This window comes from Anthonomus grandis, chromosome 3, assembly GCF_022605725.1.
Source record: "Anthonomus grandis grandis chromosome 3, icAntGran1.3, whole genome shotgun sequence".
Taxonomy (NCBI): domain Eukaryota; kingdom Metazoa; phylum Arthropoda; class Insecta; order Coleoptera; family Curculionidae; genus Anthonomus; species Anthonomus grandis.
In genome coordinates, this window is record NC_065548.1 from 44,066,358 (window position 1) to 44,084,162 (window position 17,805).

General features: G+C 33.3%; 1 protein-coding gene across 3 annotated transcripts in view; it reads right to left on the reverse strand.

The window, feature by feature from the left end:
* The window catches only part of LOC126734719 (TELO2-interacting protein 1 homolog), a 161,724-nt gene that overhangs the window by 73,652 nt on the left and 70,267 nt on the right, over positions 1-17,805 (reverse strand). For all 3 annotated transcript variants that reach the window (XM_050438442.1, XM_050438444.1, XM_050438441.1), the window contains 5 exons: positions 16,172-16,377; positions 15,848-16,030; positions 2,758-2,961; positions 2,418-2,666; positions 1,957-2,195 (listed from right to left, as the gene is read on the reverse strand). In XM_050438442.1, coding sequence (XP_050294399.1) covers positions 1,957-2,195; positions 2,418-2,666; positions 2,758-2,961; positions 15,848-16,030; positions 16,172-16,377 — 1,081 coding nt within the window. The remainder of the gene's footprint in view (positions 1-1,956; positions 2,196-2,417; positions 2,667-2,757; positions 2,962-15,847; positions 16,031-16,171; positions 16,378-17,805) is intronic.

A 17,805-nucleotide genomic window follows, 5' to 3' on the forward strand; every position in this document is an offset into this window, starting at 1 on the left:
AATTCAATCCCCACGTTAGTATCAGAGCAATGTCTCATTCACTCTATTCTAAACATTTTAAAGGATCACAACTAAATATTTATGTCACAAAAACTGCTACTTTACATATTTCGCAATGTGTTTTTTCAAATTTTTAGACTGCGCCCATATCATATGGTTTTATATCAAACCTTGAATCGCGGAGACTTTGACCGACGGTTAGATTATTGTCATTGGATGTTGGGCAGCATTAGGAAAAATAAAGAATTTTTATCCGAAATTCTTTGGACAGATGAGGTCACTTTTAGGAGTGATGGAAACATTAATTTGCATAATATGCATTATTGGTGTGACAACAATCCTCACTGGTTGCGGGAGGTCCAACATCGAGACCATTGGAGTCTCAATGTGTGGTGTGGCAGTCTGGGCGAAACTATTATAGGTCCCTATTTCTTTGAACAACCACTAAATGGTGCCGTATTTCTTGATTTTCTGATGAACCATTTGCCTCTTTTATTAGAAGATATACCCCTGCAATTACGACAAAATATGTTTTTGCAACTAGACGGTTGCCCAGCACATTTATCAAGAAATGTGCAAGAACATGTAGATTTAAGATTTCAACAAAGGTGGATTGGCCGAGGAAGTATATTTCCTTCCCAGACCTGTTTGGAATTATACCTATGGGGTCGGTTGAAAGATATTGTTTACCAAATTCAACCAACAACTAGAGACGACATGAAAATAGGAATATAAGAAGCCATTTACAGCCTGTCAAGAGCAGAAATTGAAGCTGCTGTAATGTGCACGCATAAGCGGCTCCATGCTAATGATGCATTCAGTTTGATGGAAGACAGTTCGAGCATTTAAGGAGGCATTACTTTTATTTCAAAATCGGTCATTTTTGTTATTATACCCATACGCGTATTTTTTTAAAACTTTTTGAACAAAGAATATTTAAAAATTACTAAATTAAAACATTTTATCATTGAACCTTGAAAAAAGACAAATAAATATTGGTGTAATATTAAAATTATATGATAACTAGATATTCTTTCTTCGATATTTCAGGCTACGAATAAGATATCGAGATACGGCCTATTTAACTATCATTTCACTACATTTTTATGAAAAAAAAGTCATATTATTGCATTTAATTTTTTAGAGAATTTTGCAATTTTCTGTTAAAAGATCAAAAAACGCGCTCTAGCGGCATTACTAAGCACTAGATATATCACAGATAAGACGGATTTGATGTAGCAATAAATGTTTTTTTTCAACGAGACCAAGTTTGTTAAAATGCGTTCAGTCGTTTAGGAGTTACAGCTGTTTATTTTAAAAAACATTGAATTACCCCCCACCACTTTATTTTAATAGATACGTCACAAAGTGTTAAACAAAAATTATTTGAGTAGAGCTGAGCTTTAAAAAGCGTATATTTTTTCGTAACATTTACTGGGTAAATTTCAGTGAAAAATCACTTAAAACGTTTAAGATAGCTGTTACGCCCCCTGGCGACCATCTTGGAAATCTGAAAATATTTTCCACAGTATTTTTTTGGCCACTTTAGTAATAAAGTTTTTTACCGCAAGTCTCTACGACGAATAGTTTCCAAAATACAGCACTTTGCATTCTTATCTGGCCACCCTGTACATGTTTTCTAAAATAATACAAATATACAGCCCACTTTTTCTATCGAATTAAATTCGTAATTCGGCGAAAGATATCAAGACGGAACTTTGATGGTTTGAGCTGGAGTTTTGATAGACTTTCGGGTTAATCTAGTTCGTATTAAAATGTTTTTAACAGTAAGCGATTACAGGCATCAAACTATGAAACCCATTGTTTATCCACGCGCTACAGAATTTGATGAAAATGTTGTACTTAACTAACACACATTTATATAACATACAAACTACTAATCACGAAAACTATAGCTTTACTTATTATTATAAAAATATGTATATTACTCCTTACCTCCTCAAATATGTTTCTCATTGGCAATAAAACGTCCACATTGCTATATTGTAAAACTACCGAAAGCACATTTAAAACTCCCTCTTTGTTTTCTAACTTCCCGAGCTTTCTTTGGACGTGATATGAGAAAAAATCGAAGTTTGCATTTATAAGATCGGTTACGTGAACGTATCCACATGCTTGTGTTATGTTTTTTAAAGCAAAAAGACCAGAACGCTTGATGAGAGGATGCCCACTTCCTAAAATTTAAAGTCAATATTAGACAACTGATTCATTAAGTTTGATTTTCTCACTAGCTTAAAAACTGCAATACGAGCAAGAAAAAGTACCGGGTTTATCCAGGTTCAATTACCGGTTTCATGTGCTATACATTAAATTAAATAAAACTAGGAGTGATAACTTCGAAATAAATCTTTTTGTATTTGTATTTGGTATTTTCTATCTTTAAATATAATACGTACCTGCTTTTTCCAAAACCACGTACAACGTTTTTAAAAGCAGATTTTGAAACTTGCTACCTATAGTAAGGCTAATTCTGCCTAAGCCTTCAGTTAAAAGACAAATCAGAATTATATTCGACTGAATCATTTCAACGGAATATTCTTCAGAATCTAAAGCTGCATTTAGATCGTTAATATGATCTTCTGTATATATATTTATAATATTTTTAATAAGGGACCAGTATTTATTTATTTGTGTATCTTCCAGGCCTAAAATTAATAAAAAAATTATAATTAAACTTGTTAGTTACGGTTGCTATAAAACAATATTAAAATATAGATAGATTTTAAAATTCCTCACCTGTAATATGGAAATTAGTCAAATATACAGCTTCGTTTCTTTTACTTGGTACATTTAGATAAATGTCATATAAATAGTCGTGGACCAGTTCAAAACAATTATGTTTCGCTAGTTTTGCACAAAAATCGTTCAGTTTTGTTCTTACATTATCGTTGTTAAAATATTGAAAATTAATCCAGTTAGGGACACTTTCTGCATTTAAATCTGAAATCCAAAATATTGACGGATAATAATATGACCATCGTAAGAATTAAATACCAAATTTAAGAACAACCAAAGTATAATCGATCACATAAAGATTAAACTAAAAATCTGACAATATCAATAAATCCGTTGATGTTTTATGCACCAGTAGCATAATTCCTATGATACACAGCGTAGGCAAAAAATAGAACCCGCTTGTTTTTAACACCCTGCATATTTTAAACGCTTAGACAAATCATTATTTTCAATTTCTGCAAAAACAATCAATCAACAGTTACAACAATCAGTATGTATGAACTCAAAGCACAGTGGTTATACAATACACAAATGACAAACAATTGAAACTTATTGGCACACATTGATAAGAAGCAATTGTCTTTTAAGATTGTTCAGTCTAATGCAGAAAATATCGACGTTAATGAAGGGCTCTATACTTTGCATAAATGCAGTTTGACCCTAATTTGTCCGAAGACTCTGGTTTAAATAGCCTATATATTATAGTTCTCTTTGGCGAGATCCTAAATTGGTAATTGCTAACGAATTAGTCGCAAGAGGTTAGATTATTTACATTAATACCGCATTGTATAGACAAAGACTGCATTCCTCATAATAACGGTCTTGTGTCCATAGGCAATATTTTGGACAGGAAAAAAAAATGAAAATCAGATATTTGATAAATTTTTTCTGCATTTTCTCAATACTTTCTATATTATAGGAATAGGCTAGAGACCATATAACGCTACAATACTCAATAATGCTTCTTAGGCTTTAATAATAAGGCATCATAAAGGCATGTTAAAGCTCCCGAATCAGTTATTAGATTTAACTTTTTATGAATCCCAGCATTCTAGATGTTATTGACAAATTATTATCCAGGTACAGGTTAAAGAACTTCCAAGTCATTAATTTGATCCACTTTTCTTACATGTGACTGTTTTATGAAGTAAGAGTGACTTATGAGATCACTACACTTAAAGAATCTCATGCGCTTACCCTTGGAGACGTTCAATGTGAGATAATTCTTGTCACCTTAAGTGAATAAACGATGCAAGTCTCCCTGCAAGCTCGTATCTGTAGTAACTGCACTGAAGAATTTCAGGTTACCGCAAGCAAAAACTGGCCTCAAAACAGCCAACAGCATTGTTGATGAAAAATGAAAAGAGTAAAAACCATATGTAAACCCTGGAGAACACCAGAAGTGACTCTGACTAGAGACTGCTCCTCCAATAGAAACAAACTGGCTGCGGTCGTATAAATATGACTATCCACAGAGAACCACCAAACCCAGTTGCTGACAGCATTCTCAAGAGGAGAGCATAGTTGACACTATCAAAGTCTTTTGAAATATTGTGTCGAGGAAGTATACCTGACAGCACCTACCTGCTCTACTAAATCAATGAAGAAGTTTTGACATATAGCTAGGTTAAAAAAAATTTAACCCATGATGATTAGGGGCGATATGATGTTTTTATGTATTAAACAATGCTTCTGTAAGTTTTGATTGCGTTATTTTTGATGAAATGGAAAGAAGATAGATTCATCTGTAGTTCGCTACATAAGACCTGCTACCCGACTTAAAAATTAAGAATAGTAGATTTTTTCCAACAAAAAGACAAGAAGCTGTGGTTAAAGGTTCCTTGGAATATCCTATATAGCGGGAGAGAAAGTAAATTTAGGCAGCTCTTTAAAAATACAGGTGGAATTCCGTTGGATATTGGAGCCGACGGAAATGTTGGAGATGTAATCGTTAGCACTTGTAGAATAGTCCGAATACAGTGGATTAAAAATCACACAATCGAATGTCACCATGATACATTATGAAAGGAATACCAGCGTCCTTCTTCGGAGAGTTTATGTATATCCAAAATTGCTTGATTTTAGTTGGAATTTTGTGCTCTATATTTGAGATAAATTCAGCTAAAGACAGGTATATGATATTTGGATTCTCTGCGCAGATTTGAGTAAATCAGATAATTATTGGCTGAACCATATCTTTTGTATTTGCGATAGGCGACATTTTTGCATGTCATACAAGAACTTTACTCAAGTCCCAAGACTGACTGTCTTTGTTATTAGAAATGATAAATCAGTGTTTAAAAAATAAATATTGATACACTCATAGTTGGCCTGCTGATATTAGTAGACAAGCATTTGATTACTATTTCTTATGGCTGGAATAGCTTATTGAATGAAAGTTAATAAAAGTGAAGGACGATGCAGATCGAACTTACTTGGTAAGAGGTGCATCACACTCTTTGATGTAATAAGAGCCAAGGTAGTTCACGAATATACAGTGCATCCGTAAAGCAGCGGATAAATTCAATAAAAATGGAATGAACGGAAACTTCGATTTTAATATTGGGTTTAGGGTTTTTTGTACGTAGAAACTAAATATACAGGGTGACTCAAAAAAGATATGACGTCATCAATATGTTTTTTAAATGAAAACCACCATTTCTTAATGCAGAATCAGAAAGAACGCATTTTTTTACAAAGGATATGGTACAAATGAATAGTGGTTATATAAGCAATTTTTAACGACAAATGACGACAAAAGGTAAAAATAAAGAAATATCTATCTAAATTAAATGTTGGTATTTTGTTTTTTTTAGTTGTTGTTGTCGATATCAAAAAGTGAATATATTTTGGTGCAACTATTTAAAGTATTTTTACATTTGCAAGTGATGTTTATTCTTTTTGAGAGGAGAAAGCACTGTCATCCTGCGTTTTATTAGTAACTACACTTTATTACCTACTGTTATTGTATGAAATATGAGAAAATTAACCGAACGTGAAAGAGTCGAAATCTTGTGCGTGATTGGTTTCGGAGATATGTCGCGTACTCAAAAGGAGGTGGTTCAGTTGCTTAATGCAACTCATCCTGATCGCTCGCAAAGTTTCAGAAGCAAAGTTTCGTGAATTCGGGACACTCAAAAAACTGGTCGAGGTTCAATAACTGAAGAAAAAAGCAAAGTTCCACCCTTATAAAATATTCTTACTTGCAACGTTTACTCTAAACGGCCATGTGAACAGACAGAATTGTCGACCCTGGGCGACCGAAAACACTAATTGGTTCACAGAATGTCATTCACAACGCCCTCAAAAAGTCAATTTGTGGTGCGGTATAGCGGAAGGAAGAGTTTTAGGACCTTACTTTTTTGATGACACTCACTGGTGAGAGGTATTTGGACTTTCTTCAAAATGATTTTATCCCCGCTCTGATAACTTTGTATCCGGGTTTGGAAGAACCCGACATGCACCAACGTAATTTTTTTTTCAGCAAGATGGAGCCCCGCCACACTATGCTTTACCCGTTCGCAATTATCTAGATGAAGTTTTTCCAAATCGTTGGATAGGTAGACGAGATCGCCAGATTTAACTCCCCTCGATTACTTTTCATGGGGATACTTAAAAAGTAAAGTGTATGTCACTAAACCAGCAAGTTTAGAAGATTTAAAAAAACAAATACGCCAGGAAATTAGAAATATTACTCTAGATGTCATTGACAACGTTCAAAAGGAATTTTTAAATCGCCTTGGTTATTGTCAGGTTGTTAACGGTGCTCAATTCGAACATTTAATTTAGATAGGTATTTCTTTAATTTTACATTTTATCACCATTTTTCGTTCAAAATTGCTTTTGTAACCACTACTTATTTGTACCGAAGCCTTTGTAAAAAAATATTAAATCTCAGTCTCAGAGATGATACAAGTTTTTGATGACAAAAACTTTTAATAGGATAAATAAGAAGCTTCATAATTTTAGTTTTAAGGTTTTTAAATCTGTCAAATGTCTCTTTTACATCTAAAGAAAAAAATATACTTAATTTAAAATTAAATTTTTCTTAGAAAGTGGTTAATGGTGTTCTGGCAGTAGAGGCTAAGAGCATCATTCTCATCTAAAATTCTTAATAAAAATATTCTTAGGGCCAATGTCATTAGATTCCTTAATTCTTTAATAAGGAAAATATTTTTCCATTAAATAATATCAATAGAACCCACTTCAATCTCAATCAAATCTTACAATTTGTTATTAACGAAAACAGAAAAAGGTGTATTGGTTGATAGTCATAAATAAATCTGATTACGTTGATAAGGTCACCGAATTTCCTTCTGTCTAATGACTTTTCTCTTGTTAATAAAGATCCTACACTTAATTTTTTTAGTAATGTGAAAAATAGCTTGGAGCAATGTCTTTTAACTTGAGTATTTTTAAACTTCCAAGTTTATCTCATACCCCATGAACCCTACCTAGAACACCACCTTTGTTTGATTTTCCCAAAATATATAAGGCAAGTTACCCGGTTAGTGTTGTGTCTTTTGTGGACTCACCTGGCTATAAATTGTCCGCGTGGCTCAATAATATTTTAAGGAGGACTACTGATTTTTGTAATCTTTATTCTAGGAGGGAAATTCAAATTTGATGGAGGCAAATGCTGTATATGGCACGCATTTATGTTTTAAAGGGCTTGGCTAGAGTATGTGCCAACTGGGTCCCTTACGAATGACGAGTGTGGCATAGTTTTCGTCATGAGCGCATGTTTCATGTCATGTGCATGTCAAGTGCCGACCGCTATTGGGCAACGTATTGTCATTCGTGTTTTAGTGTAAGAAGGCGTTTAAATAGGCCAAAGCATTCAAAGATGCCGACGAAACCGTCGAGATCACCGTCGACCGCGAACCATCATTACACCAGACAATATTCGTCGCGCACAACTTCCTGCGCACCCAACGTTCCACCAATGCTGCGTACTACTCTACTCCTCTGCATACTAATCTTCTGAAAACACCCGTGAAACAAGTTTATTGCTCGAAACGGAGGAGCATTCTAGCACGAAGTGCGATTTATCTTCATACTTGCACCAATACAATACACCATACAATGCTTCCTCATACCGCGTGTCACGCGCTTAATACAATATCGAAATTGGGGTGGAAGGTACTGAAACACGCTCTTTACAGTCCGGATTTATCATCCAGAGACTACCACATGTTTGGGCCACTGAAAGAAACCCTCGGAGGTCAAAAATTCAACACCCACGACTAGGTAGAGGAGTTTGTGCACACACGGCTGTCCGAGTTGCCCAAGAAATTCTTCGATACTGGCATTAGAAAACTTTTGAAAAGGTACACAAAATGTGTAACTAGTAAGGAAAAGGACCTAGAAAAACAGTAAATTTTTTCCGATAGCAAATAAACGTGCCAGAGCTTTTGTCTAAATTTGAACTACCTTATATATTTGAACTAACCTCATATAAAGAACTCAATGGAATATGCACAGGTCACCTGAAAAATGTTGTAATTCCGGAGAACGCCATTTTACTTTTCTTGGACATTAAAAATCTTTTTCCTAGTATTCCATCAGGGGAATGTACTACTATTATTAAAAAACTCCTTAATTCCACAACTCCTCTCAAAGTAGTCATAGATAACCTAATTTCCGCTCCTTTATTTAGTTCTGCAGCAGAACTTCTTTTGAAGAAGTTTTTGTTTTGTGGGTAGGCAGTGTAGATGACTGGTTTCTTAAGGTTTATCAATCCTATCCATCATAATAGAACATATACTTTAGAAAAACAGTCACATATGAAACTATCCTTCTTAAATTTGTTCTTCAGATAAACTGAATATATGAATATCTTTCAATGTTTACAGAAAACCGCCATCCACCGACAACGTCATTCAATTTAACTCAAATTCTCCCCATCAACATAAATTTGCTGCTTTTAATTCTTTACTTTACAGCCTTTTTAAATCACCTTTATCTAAATCTGCTTTTTTAAAAGAGAACAATATAATTAAACATTAGCTTTAAATGATAATTTTCCTTTAGGTGTGTCATATAAACTTTACTTTAAATTTTATAACCGGTAGAAACGGTCATACCATGTTATTTATCCTCCAAAGAATAACACTGTTGTTACCCTTTTGTTAGCATAGATTTTAAGACAAGTAATTCACTGGAAAAAAACTTAATAGAGACTTTAAATAAACCAAAACCTCTCTCTAAGTCTGGTTTAGAGTGCGTACACTGTGCACGTTGTTCTGTTGTTTATGTAGGACTATCAGGACTAAGTCTGCTTTTGCTATCTATCTTCTGATGACATGGCATAGTTTTACAGTTCTTGAAAATGCGTAGGTTATTCACCAGTGCCACAAGAGTAGAAAGGTGGTATTCAAACTTGCTTTAATGATATTTTCACAGGGACTTATCTTTAATAACCTTACTCAGTCTCACGCTTACTTTTTTTACTCCTAAATCATATATCAAGCCTCGATAGTGCAACGTTATAAAGCTTTTGCCTATAATAAGCAGAACCCATAGCTTCCACGGCTATGGGTTTAAAGCACATGACTGATTTTATGTTTAATATAAATATTTTGAGTTTTTTATAAAAAGTATCTTGTTGTAATTAGGCGATTTTACTCCAAGTGTTATCGTGTGGTTAGTAGATAGTATGTGTGTGTTTGACCATTCAGGTAATATTTTTAATTTTTAATATTTTTACAAACTTTGTCTTGCAAAGAGGTGTATTTATTATAATAAGTGATGTTAGCAAAAAGCTAACATCTCTGGAGCAGGATATTAAAGATAGTAAATCTCAGATGAAATTAAAAGTGGATACCTCAGAATTTGAAATAAAAGTCAATGGCATTCAGCAGAAACTAGATAGTCTGAAATTCAATCATCCTACTAATCACTTGGCTCAGGATAATATAAGGTGTGAACTTGGGGCTCATTTGACTACCCACAGTATTCATGTATCCAACCTAAATTACACTGTTTCAGATAATATTTTAAAATCTTATAGATAAACTTTTTTTTATCTTATAGATAAATCTTTAACACATCTTAAAGATATAGTGCCTAGGGAAGAAGATGCCTTTATCACAGTTGTTAAGCTCAGAACAAGTGGAACATCGAATTCCTTTAAGATCGTTGTACCTAACGAATATCTCAGCGTAATTACTAAAGCTGACAATTGGCCTAAGAAAGTATATGTGAAGAAGTGGAGGTACATGCAACATCCATCTCGTCGCTTCTCAAACACAATTCAACAAAAAACGCCTAACAAGGGTATGCAGAAACCACTCGTAGATTCATCTGCTACACTTGATTTCCCATCCTGACAGTATAGATTTTTATTATCAAAATGTTCGCGGTTTAAATTAAAAAGTGATTCCGTTTTACAATGAAGTTTGCTTAGCGGAAATGGACATTATCGGCTTGACAGAGACGAATTTACAAAATAATGTCGCGAACTCTGAACTGTTTCCGGACATCTACGATGTACACCGATGTGACCGAAGTCTAGACAGAACTGGATTGTCGAAGAGTGAAGGTGTATTGTTAGCTGTTAAACTCGAGTTTAAAATGTTACCAATGGAAGAATTCAAGATTTAGTGATAACCAATTTGTCTGAGTGTGAAATTCATGTGAGTAGTTTTTCTTTTGTTGAATGTGATTCTTATCATCCTTCATTAATTATGAATTTAAAGGGTAAATTACCTCAGACTAATAATTTCACCCACCATTGACTGGTACAGAATTGTTTCAATTTAAGACGTGCTAATTATCCCATGTTATATAGCTTAATTGAAGCTGCTGACTGGCAGGAGGTGTTTGCCTCTTTAGATCCTAATGTATCTTGCGACAGCTTTTACAGTACACTTAATGAAATATTTCATAGAGCAGTTCCGCTTAAAATCGTTAAAAAATATAAATTTCCAGTCTAGTTTAATTCTGATATCATAAAAAAAATCAAACTAAAGAATTTAATTCGGAAAAAACTCAAGAAATACAGAACTCATTATTATGAAAATCAGTTTAAAATGGTTCGAAGCAATATTAAAGAAAAAATTAGGATTGATTTTTTAGAATTTTCTCGAACAGCCTAAAATCGAATTAATGTAGACTCCTCCGATTTTTGGAACTATGTGCAGAATAAGAAAGGAATTTCACGTATTCGCATATTTGGCAAAAAGTCACGACTTAATCAAATAGACATGGATAGTGTGAGCATTACTGTAAATGGGGATATCATTCTTTATGAGAGTGAAATTAAGTATTTGGGTACTATTCTAGATGCCAATTTAAGCTTTTGTGCACATGCAGACTACGTCATGCGAAAATTCTCCAAAAAAGTTGGATTTATCACCAGAGTGGGAAGAAACCTCTCCATGAGCACAAAGTTGCTTTTGTTTAATAGCAATGCACTTCCGCATTTGCAGTATTGCTCCACGTTGTTGTTTAATCTGCCACAATATAAAATACACCAGTTGGAAGTAATACAGAATAGAGCTATGAGATTGATTTTAAAATGTGATCGATATACACCAATTAAATGTATGTTAAGTGTCCTAAATATGATGTCTGTGACTAAACGTATAAAGTTTAATGTATATTTGTTTATATTTAAATTGAAACATCGTTTGTTACCCAGCTATGTCTGTGATAAGTTAAAATCCTTTGAGGATGTACATGGTGGCCAAATAAGAATGCGAGCGAAAAAAATTTATTACTAAAATGGCCAAGAGAATGACCTGGAAAATATTTTCAAGTTTCTAAAATGGCCGCTAGGGGGCGCAACTGCAATCTTGAATCTAGAAAACTGATGTTTCTGTAAATTTTGCTGAATTAACCTAACAAAAAAATAGCTGATTATTAAAGTAGAGACTAATCCGAACCTTTTTTATTTGAATAGTTTTGCTGTTTCTCTAAAAATAAAGTGGTGGGGGGTGTTCAAAAGTTGGCTTAAAACACACCCTGTATACTAAAAACGCCTTAGCCGATTTTATCAAACTTGGGCTAGTTGAAAAGAGCTATTATTAAGCTACGAATATTATTATATTTCATGTTTTTTTAGTTTTACATCTCGCCGCTAGAGGGCTTTTTTTCGGCTTTCTGATACAAATGACTAATTTTCTCAAAAAACTTAAATGCGTTGATATGATTTTTTTTTCATAAAAATATAGCTAAATGATGTCTAAATAATCTTGCGAAAACCGCAACTAGATATCTTGTTCCTAACCTAAAATATAGGCTAAAGAATATTTTATACCCTTAAATTTTAATTTTTTTATACTAATTATTTTGGAATTTTTTAAAATTCACTACTTTTGAAAACAAAATTTACCATTTTTGAAAATATTACCTAATATCACTAAAAGGTAAGTATTAATGGTGGATTGGAAGAGGAAGCCTGTTTCCATGGCCTCCGCGATCCCCAGACTTAACCTGTCTTGATTTCTATTTATGGGGGCGGTTAAAGGACATTGTATTTCAGACTCAGCCTACGACTAGAGAAGATATGAAAAACCGCATTCGTAATGCAATACATACCATACCGAGAGCCGAAATTGAAGCTGCAGTTCTATCTACCCATGAGAGTCTTCAGCAATGCATAGAGCGTGATGGTCAGCATTTCGAGCATTTACGGGGGCATTAAAACCCTTTCTTTTTAAAATCGGTCCTTTATAGGGCCACAACTTACATTAAAAAAGAAATTCGAAATAAATTATTTTGTAGTTTTTATAAATATTAAGGGATTTCCATATAAAATTTTCTTTGGCCTAAATTTTAGGTTAGGATAAAGATATTAAGATTCGGTTTTCGCAAGCATATTTAGGCGTCATTAAGCTATTTTTTTGTATAAAAAAATTTATACCATTGCATTTAAGTTTTTTGAGAAAATTAGTCATTTGTGTCAGAAAGCCGAAAAAAGCCCTCTAGCGGCGAGATGTAAAACTAAAAAAACATGAAATATAATCATATTCGTAGCTTAATAATAGCTCTTTTCAACTAGCCCAAGTTTGATAAAATCGGCTAAGGCGTTTTTAGTATACAGGGTGTGTTTTAAGCCAACTTTTGAACACCCCCCACCACTTTATTTTTAGAGATACAGCAAAATTATTCAAATAAAAAAGGTTTGGATTAGTCTCTACTTTAATAATCAGCTATTTTTTTGTTAGGTTAATTCAGCAAAATTTACAGAAACATCAGTTTTCTAGATTCAAGATTGCAGTTGCGCCCCCTAGCGGCCATTTTAGAAACTTGAAAATATTTTCCAGGTCATTCTCTTGGCCATTTTAGTAATAAATTTTTTTATCGCAAGCTTCTACGATGAATAGTTTCCCAGATACAGTACCTCGCATTCTTATTTGGCCACCCTGTACACACATACAATACTAGATTCTACTATCGTCAAGATTTCGCCATAGTGGATAGGTGTAACCCTGTTCAGTTACTTAATTCGATTTTATTTAGAGGCTCAATAGAATTTAATAAATTGCCTGTGATAATGTAAACCAGTTTAGGAGGCTATTGAGAAAACATCTTTTAAATAGGGATAGCTAAGAGTATTTCTATTTTTTTTTGTGTTGTACATTATATTATTTTTATGATTTTAGTTATAAGTTTTATTATACCATTTGTGTTAGTTTCAATGTCAACCATTTGTCCTAGATTGGGTTTTATTTATACCAATAATTGTTGTGTACGTTTTCTTTTATTACGCTGATCACCACTCTATTATACCTATTGTAGCCCTGTATGTACCTTTTATTGGTTTATTATTATTACTGTAGTTTATTTTCTTTGTAGACTTTAGTATTGCTTTATATTATAATTATGATTATTGTAATGTATGTAGCTATTATGCTAAATAAACTTCTTTATTTATTTATTTATTTATTTATTCCCGGAGTAATGCTGTTTTAGGATCGTCCAATAAAAGATCCACAGCAAATTGTGGATGCATTTGGAACTTTATTTCAAAGCGTATATATTGAGTCGGACCCATCTAGTATTAATGTTGGTATTGAATCGAGCCAGACTATTAACAACTCTCTAAATTGCTCTTATAATTTTTCGGAAGATGAAATTGTCACCGCCTCTAAGAAACTAAAAAGTAAGTTGACCTCCGGTACCGATGGAGTACCAAGTCTTATCGTTAAAGATTGTATTCGCGTTTTGTCAGGGCCTATTGCCCACATATTTAATCTTATCTTGTCTTCAACAGTATTTCCCGATAAATGGAAGACTGCAAGAATATCCCCGATACTCAAAAAGGGACCGAAGAACGACATTCCAAATTACAGAGCTATATCGATTTTATGTAATTTCTCCAAACTTTTTGAAATAGTTCTTTATAATAGAATAAATGCCCATGTCAAATTAGACGTAGCACCTAATCAATTTGGTTTCGTCAAAAATCGCTCTTGTACAGTAAACCTGGCTTGCCTAAATGAGTATTTGTGTCAGCATTTGGATAATAGAGGTCAGGTTGATGTAATATACCTTGATTTCTGCAAAGCTTTTGACCAAATTGACCACTTTGTACTTCTTCATAAGCTAACATTTTTTGGTTTTTCTAAGGATTTAGTTGCTTTAATAAAATCTTACTTACGAGGTCGTAAACAGTTTGTTGAATATGAAGGCTTTAAGTCTCCTATATATGAAATGTGCTTCGGGAGTGCCCGCAAGGATCTAATTTGAGCCCGCTTCTCTTTTTATTATTTATAAACGATCTTGCCAAATTACTGTCTTGTCAGAGTTTACTGTTTGCGGATGATATAAAATTGTTCACAAAAATAGATACTCAAGACGATTGCGAATTCCTTCAGGTAAATCTTAATAAAGTAGAGAATTGGTGCAATGTCAATAGATTATATTTAAATGTTAATAAATGCTCTATTCTCTCATTTTCTAGAAAACTGTTGCCAATCAATTTTGACTATAGAGCAAATAATGTTCTGTTAGCCAGAGTGGATGAGGCGATTGATCTGGGAATTACTTATGATGCGAAATTTAGTTTCGCCAAGCATGTAGCAAAAATAGTTTCTGACTCTGCCAAATTGTTGGGTTTTATTTATCGAAACTGTCGGCACTTTGAAAATATTAATACTTTAAAACTACTTTTCTTCTCTTACATACGCTGAAAAATAGAATACGGATCTTTAATTTGGTACCCAATTTAAGCTACCCGATGGATGATATTGAGCGCATTAGGACGCGCTAGGACTAATATTTTGCTTAAATCCCCTATTAATATAATGTGTCAGAATTATATTAATAATTATTTACATGGACGGTTCGATATTTTTGTTGACAGTTTAAGGTCCATTATAGAAAGTATAAAGTAAATAGGTGATGCAGAGTCTTTCTAGTATGTATATAGATAGTCTGTTTAAGTACATAGAATGTTAAGCATTTTTATTTTTCATTTTTATACATATTTTGGTAATTTTATTTATTCTTTCCTGTAATTGGATAACAAACCTGTTGGAAATAAATGCCTCTTTTTTATTTTTTTTTAAATTTTATATTTCAGGTCTGATGCTTAATTCTTTAAGCGAAATATGTTACCCATAATTTATGTGGTTACATTATTATAGTTTTTGAGACCGACGCTGCGTTTTTTCGTTTTGTTGTAAATTGTATCAAGGTCTTTGGGCAAAATGGACGAATTCTTTCAATATAGCTTAAGATTAAAGTAAAGAAAGCAAAATTAAAGATATTCCACATTAGAAACAGAAGTTAAATATAAAATAAAATTTTGATTTCTTGAACATCATAAATATAAAGGTTGTGGAAAAAATTACAATGTTCCATACTTTTTGCACACAATGTAAAAAAACCGGACTGCGTAAAAAGATATCACAATTCCCTATTTTTTTAATTATGAAAATGCTAAATTTTTTTCTTAAATTCACACTTAAGTCAACGTTCTTTTTAATTTTTACTAATAACATTTACATGACATAACATGTGACTGAGGGTCTAGTGTGACTCCTGTATAAATTGATGAACTCAGGAACCCGAAGATGTGTCAGTTCTCATTCATCAATACCTTTTATTATCTAATAGATTATTATGTATAGAAACTTACCTTTTAAAGAATACTCTTCCAGTAAACTGATATTCGATTTTTTAATTTCAGAAATGTATAAAAGACCTTGTAGCAAATTATCTAAAATACTTGGAGATAGCAAAACACAGCTCAGATTCTGTTCTCCAAATAAATGTATATATCCAATAAGAAGATTAAGGGCCGCAACTTTTTCTGCATCATCTATAAAAACAAAATATTAATACTTACAATTAAAATATACATTTTATAACTTAGTAGTACACTTTAATACATATAATTTTCATAGATCACAACAAAATGAATCCCATAGTTTAAAATATTGTTAACTCTGATCATAATTACCTATACTGTTAAATTTCCTAGGCAAGCTATTAATTGCATTACAAAATCTTTCCTTAACGTTTTCAAATACCAGAGATTGAGCTGTTGACAAATCTTTGGAAATGTTGTTAATAATATCTCGACTTTTTTCGGCAACTACAGGATCCGAATCTTCCGACAAGATAATTAGGTATTCAATAAGTGTGCCGACTGACTGAGGTATAGTTCTAAAAATTTTAAATATATTAAAAAGATACAGGGGACACTTCAGACTTCAGGGACACCCTGTCCCAGAAGGTTTTTTTTACCTATTTATCTATCAAATATTACGCAAAGTAGTGGCAGTAAGTACTGCATATCGTCGGCTTACTGATAAAGCCAGATAAGTAACATTTTGCGTTAAATGTGCAGTTTGCCGTGTACAGTTTTGAGCAAAATGAATAATTGCCCAAACAAGCGCACATCATTTACTACCTTTCCATTGTCCAACATCTGGTTTAGTAAATTTATATACAAATTTGGTTACGAAAATGCACTAAATGCAAAAATGGTAAAAATGTAGTTATCTTGTTGTGGCAGTAAACCGACGATATGTAATAACCATGTAAGTCAGGGCAATGGCTGAGAAATTAGTAACAATGGAGAGGTTTTCTGGTGATCAGCGCGCGATGTGCGTTTTACGAGAACAATCATTCCTTGATAACAATTCGAGGTATGCATCGAGCCCATTCACGACATAAATGAAGCACCTTATGCGAGATTAATTGAAGAGTGGAAATTAGAAAGGGCCTAAGTGCCTTTTTTTCGAAATTCAGTTTTTTTACATAGAAACGTTCTATGTGCCATGCTTTATATCCTATGAAAGGTTCTAAGTGCCAAAATTACATTTTTACCTTTAAAAGAGTCCCTCGTAAATGTCGATAGTTTTATGTGCGCAAGCATTTTCCTTAGAAAGGCCTAAGTCCTATATATTTATTACCTTAGTTATGTCTAGACATTTGCACGTGTACGTTGTGTGTGATAATTTCTTGATTTGAAATACATTATAATGGAAGAAACCCAAAGAAAAAGGGGAACTAAAGGCAGTGGTTCATTTAGAAGTGAACAGAGTCGTTTAAAAATAAGTGGAAAGTCATATGAAACTTATAAAAAGAAGATAGTACCTGAAAAAAACTATCCAGAACAGCAGGTATGGAATACAAACTTATTAGCTATTTTCGCGGAGATTATTCCGAACCGGTTCTCAACGCTAAGGCAGGAATTACACTAAGAAAATGGTATACGTGTGTTGACGTTGGTTTGTGAATGTATTTGTAGGGTAGGCCTTCGTGTTCAGAACCGGTTCGGGATGATCTCCGCGAGAATAGCTACTGTTTTCTTTTCCGGTTATAACTTTGTTTATTTTTTGTAGATTACATGCAAATGTAAGTTCAGCTGCAAAGGTGTTACCCACGAAAGAAGACGTTCTCTTTTTGAAAAGTACCATGCACAAAATATGAAAACACAAAGCACTTTTCTAATGGGGCTTATAAGTGTTTGTGATGTTCAAAGAAGGCAACATGGTTCGTATGAGGATGAGCAGCTGTTCTGCTACAACTTAGGAGTTCATATTGGGGATACAAATGAGGCCTACATGTGTATGTGGCACGAGGGAC